This window comes from Bactrocera latifrons, unplaced genomic scaffold, assembly GCF_001853355.1.
Source record: "Bactrocera latifrons isolate USDA-ARS-PBARC rearing strain unplaced genomic scaffold, ASM185335v1 scaffold_2, whole genome shotgun sequence".
Classification (NCBI taxonomy): domain Eukaryota; kingdom Metazoa; phylum Arthropoda; class Insecta; order Diptera; family Tephritidae; genus Bactrocera; species Bactrocera latifrons.
Window position 1 is genome coordinate 745,881 of NW_017535518.1, and position 5,657 is coordinate 751,537.

The 5,657-nt window shown below is 35.3% G+C and overlaps 1 protein-coding gene across 1 annotated transcript in view; it reads right to left on the bottom strand.

Annotated features, from left to right (window-relative positions):
* The window catches only part of LOC108967785 (G-box-binding factor-like), a 17,227-nt gene that overhangs the window by 7,159 nt on the left and 4,411 nt on the right, over positions 1 to 5,657 (bottom strand). The window contains exons 2-3 of the mRNA XM_018931414.1: positions 5,366 to 5,566; positions 3,319 to 3,843 (exon numbers count right to left, since the gene is read on the bottom strand). Of these exons, the coding sequence (XP_018786959.1) occupies positions 3,319 to 3,843; positions 5,366 to 5,566 (726 nt within the window). The remainder of the gene's footprint in view (positions 1 to 3,318; positions 3,844 to 5,365; positions 5,567 to 5,657) is intronic.

A 5,657-nucleotide genomic window follows, 5' to 3' on the forward strand; every position in this document is an offset into this window, starting at 1 on the left:
TTTTTTTATAATTCTTTTTATTTTTTTATTTATTTTTTTTCTCCAATTTCACATTAAATAAGTTTCTTTTCAAGTACTCAAGCACAATTCATCGTTTGTTCTTCGTTTTCGCAACGCTCAACTATTTTGAAAAAGTTTCCAAGTTTCGAGACATTTCAACATTTAACACCTTATTGTCAATAGCGCCAGCAAGTGCGGTAAGGGGAAATCTGGCATGTAGTGGTTGGACAAACTTTCGAGGTCCATTACCCAAAAGCACATTCCACAGGCTTCCGCAAATAGATTTGCGCCAATCGTGTGTGCCTCGGTGTGGCTATCAGCGGGGCAACGGTGGCTTGGCTGCGGCCATGGCGGCCATGTTTGCGGTACAGATTAGCTTCGGGCAGAAAGTTTCGCCAAAAGAAAACAAGCAACCAACTTGCCACTTTAGTTTTGGTGGCAAGCAAATGGCGCTTGCTCGTGCTGCTTGAGATTTGCCGTCGTCGTCCGAATGTGCAACTTGCTMAAGTTTCGCTTGATTTCCGTTCATTAGAAAAATGTAATTTTAAGTAGTGTGTGAGTGAGAGCGTAACAGTGGCGGGATAAACGGAGATTCTGCGCCAAAACTTTGTTTTGGTGTGAATGAAAAGTTGTCGATAAGTAAATTAGAAAAATAAATTTTTCATTTTTACCCTTTAGCTTCGCATGCATTTGGCAAATTTTCGCCAAATGATAAATGTGGCAATCTATTAAACATTTCTGCGCTATTTTTGCCAAGTACTGTAAAAAATGTAAAAGTGGCAAATGCTTTTGGCTAATTGCAAATTTTATTTCGAAAAAGTTTGAACAAAAAAAGTTAAATTTCAATTTCTTTGCCGCACTAATTGCTCACGTAGGAGGCTGGCGTAGTTTTCATGTATGAAAGTATAGAGTATGACTATTGGAGTCGGAAGAATTTCTTGTAAACTTTGGCTGGTAACTGTATAAGTATAAAATGATTTTTAGTTTTATGGTTAGGTCGAGGTAAAAAATTTTTTTTAGAGAATTTATTAGGCAGAGAAAAGTTCTCCACTTGAATACACACATCTAACATAAAAAAAACAAATCGTCAATAAAAGTCGAAAGTCGCTCTCAGATATAATAACCAATATATAACCATTTTATAATCAAAGCTCATTTTTTCCAATATAAAAGTATGATAACACAAATATAACTATTGTATGAGTGTATGGTAGCCAATGTATAACCAAAACGTAAGCATATTTCAATACGGGTGTATGATAATGAGAATATAACCATTTTATAATCAAAACTAATTTTTTTTAATATTAGTGTATCTTAGTGTCTTTCAATGTGGGTGTATGATAATCATCATAAAATGGTTATATTATTTTATAACCCAAATTCAAATTTTTTTTCAATATGAGAATATAGTAACCAAAATACTATGACCAAAACACAACTTTTTTTTCAATTTAAGTGGTTTTTATAATAATGTTTTTCCTTCGCCTGTTAACTTATAGAAATTTTGCAAGTTTGCACCTCTAACTTTTTTATGTACTGATACCTGAGCCGGTATCCAAAANATGTTATTAAAAAAAAAGTTTACTTAATTTTTAGCATATTTGAATTTTAGTACCTTTAAATATATTATTTCAAAAAATTATATCAATACCTCAAATACTTTTCGAGTTATAGCCTTGTAAATTATGGCCGCTCTGTTCAATCAGCTCTATCAGTTCATCTTGAAACACACTTTGCTCGAAACATTATTTTTCGAAATTGCTGCAAAGATTATTCATCGTCTTCGAGTCGGAGGCAAATGATGCTATAACCATCAAATTTTTGCATGTTTTGTTAATATTTAATGTTTATTATTATTTATTTAAATTTAACTTTATTTTTATTAAAAGCCACCATTTTGTTATGTTATGTTTTTTTTTCTACAATAGACCATTCTGTGGAAAATATCTTCTAGTAGAGAATTTTGTTGTTAGCGTATATCAACAAATGAAGCTAGAATCATTGTATAAGTGGAGAACTTTTATTTGGTGCCCCTAAAGATCGCGCTTAACTCAAAAAAGAGAGAGTACGCCATCCTAAAGAGTGCTTATGAAGAAAGTCGAGGCCTGGAAGAAATGTTGGCATTATAACTGTATAGCTTTTATATACAAATTTTATATATTTTTTCGACTTTCTACTTCCAAATTTTTAAGTACTCAAATCTCAATACTTAAAATATGATATATCACTAAAATTATGTATTCAACTTGATTAATGACTAGTGATGTATACTTTCAGACGATCATCTCATTTCATTTTGGTACTCGAATGTTTCAAGGCATCTAATTCAGTCGAAGAATATTCAGTGCTAAAGAGATTTTATCCAATTAACATCGTCACTTGGTAAGTCAGTTTGRCCTCCACCTAACCATCAAAAACTGTAGTTTATCTAACGTCTCTTTTGTTTGATTCTCACGTGACTTCAATTGAAAGGATATGTTAGCAAACAGCTCTTCTAATTGAAATTAACTGTGTTATCAATAGAACCCCCTTTTGATCAGTAAGTTTTAGATTAATATTTCTTCATTGGAGCAACAGTAATCAGAAGGTGTGCATTGCTTTTCTCTGGCTCGTGAATGAATCATTTAAGATGAAAAAAATATTTTAGTTAAAATTCTCCGTACAAGTCTTTAAATATTGCATCTCAATGACCTATATAAAGTTTCATTAAGATTAGTTTGAYAGTTCTCTAAAACTCTTGCCAGCGCGTTTAAAGACGGCGCACTTTGTCTAGCTTGCCTCTAGCTGTATATCCAAAAGTATTATTCGAATCAATTTAAAAACATAGCACAATATTCCAAAGGTGCCGTATAATTTAATACGATAACAAAACTGTCGATTTTTGGAACCTGTAAGCCCATGTAACTTCTGAAATTGTGTTCGGATATCTCAAAAACCAATGAACAAATTTTCATAATTCATAAAAAAGTACGCCCTAAACTTTAGCTGCAAATTGCCTCCAAATTCTAATATGCAAATTATGCGTGCGAAATTTAATAAAAAAATATGTACATATATACGTGCCATCATTGAAATCTRCATGCCGCAGCATAAGCGCAGGCGTCAACCGAAAGCCGCGCATAAGTATGCACATTTATATTAGTCGTAAACCTCATAAAAGCCATCACGAACATATTAGGCAATTTATGCGCACATGCAAGCACACACACACGCAGAAAATCACAGTCACCCATACACACACACACACACACACACACACACACATACGCACAGACAACGATATTTATAACATACAATATTTAATTAACAGCTCACCTGGCTCTCGGTGATGCTGACGCCACGCTTCTCGTACTTGCTGCTCTGCTTGCGCGACAACAAGCCGCTAGTCATATTGGTGACAACGACACCACCGCCACCGCCACCGCCACCAGCGCCACAACCACTCAGACTACCCATGCCCACCACGCCCACAACGGTGGTGTGCGTCAGCTCAGCGCCGGGCAACTGTTGCTCCGCGTGTGTCKGTTGCAAATGATTCGKATGATGACTGATGTTGTGCAGTGTCGTTGTTGTCTGTGCTGTATGATGATTATAGGACATATGATGATTATGYTGTTGTAGTTGTTGCGYATGCGGATGATGATGATGATGGTGATGATTGTGATTATGGTGTTGTGAATGTTGATGATGATACATGCTGTTATGTAAGCTCATGCTTTCGTCTTGTTGTTGCTGCTGTTGCTGTTGTTGTTGCTGCTGCTGCTGATGCTGTGTGACTAAATGATGCGAGAGACCATGTGAGCTGCGCCACAAAGCGACCGCAATTTTGCTATAGAGCACCTGTGGAGAGAATGATTTCGGTTATTGTTTTGGCTCTGAGACAATTTAGTGAGATTGTGAAAATTTATGGCAAACGATTTAAGTGTGCCATCTATGTATTGTCTAGCTAATATGAGGCAAATGTGGGCTAGACAAGGTCGTTAAATAGATGTGCATTTGAATAGAGTGGCTTTAATCAAAATATATTATAATATGACTGTTTCTTTTAAAGAAAGTATGAAGASGGCTTAAAGCAACAATTGGGTTGCTATTTGGCTCTTATGAGCCATGAAATTCTTTAGAGATAGAGGTAAGAAATGGATTGCTGAAAGTTTGCGGAGAATTCTTTAAAATTTGGTCTTGAAGCTTTAAGCCCTTTAAAAGTAAGTGTTGCCTTGCAAAACTAGATGAAAGRAAATATAAAAATGTCGGAAATCTTGTTAGGTTCAGTTAGATTGAGCTAGGTACCTACTTCTCTAAGATGGCGGAGACCACATTTACTTTGCTAAGTACAGGCCTTTTGTGAAGCTATAAACTACTATATTTGGATTTTATCTCCCAACAAAATGTCTTCTACCTGTCACAAAACTTATTAGGCGCTATTCCACGTGCACAAGTGCACAAGAGATGCTCCACTGCTTCACTGGTGCCCTGTTCTAGACATTTACGTTTACGTGAACACGTTTTCGAACGTTAAACGTAAACCACTCTTGACAATTTCATCTGCTATTTCATTGCCCTCGATGCCTTTATGACATGGCACCCGGTTGAAATGAAGTTGCTTACATCTGACAACACCTTTCACTGCTGCTCTGCTTTCCAAGACCGCAGCTGGAAATATACTGCAGTGGTCCGGCAACTTAAAGCACTGTCTTAGGATATTCTCATAGCAAACATACCTTTTCGCCAGCCATCATAGTGTCGACTCTGAAAAAGTAACGGATGCCCAATACATACATTTTATTTGCATGAGAAACGTTCCTCTTGCCTGAGGTGAATACAATTGGAATATTTTTAAAGCCTTAACTTCAGTTTCATCCTCAAAACTTCTTAGGAATTTTTTTTTGGCATTTTGTCGATATTTGGTAACAGAAAGATTGTGAACTACGCCGAATATGACATGACAAACTAATTCTCTTATATGGCAACTTCGATATTTTCCCCAGCAAACATCAAAGTTATATCAAATGATTAGGCCAAAATTAAGATTTGACACCTTTAAATACTTTCTTACAACTTTAAGTAAGTACTTGCAAMATAGTTAGAAAAAGTTATATTAACTGAACAATCTTCTAACCTTTTCGGCTCAGAAAACAAATTTTGGAAGAATTATTTGTGAAAAAATATCAGACCTTCAACATTGCTTTCGWAAACGGGGTTAAAACTCTGTGATACAGCAAAGGATATGAAATGAATTATGACAATTTATGACATAATCGAGAACTAACCGGAATATTTTCTCCTCTTAAGGACAAAAACAGTTTTGAAATAGTAAACGATTTTTTGMAAATATTTTCTATTAAAATTATTTTTTTGCACTAACCGTCATCACCAGCAGCGGTATTACGTAGAGCAGTCCAAAATTGATCATATCCAGCAATTGTGAATTGAACATCTTGCGATCCAGCACACAAATCTCCTCCTCCTGCCCATCCTCAGTGTGTATATTTTTAATAGTTTTGCTGAAAACGAACTTGGGCGTCGAGTAAACGGCTGAGGTGACCCAGACAGTTAGGATGGCCAGCTAAGAAGTAAAATTTAAAAGAGTAATAGTTAATAAAAACAGAGAATAATAAGAGTTAATAAAAATAATTAAAATTAGAGTTAGTAATAAA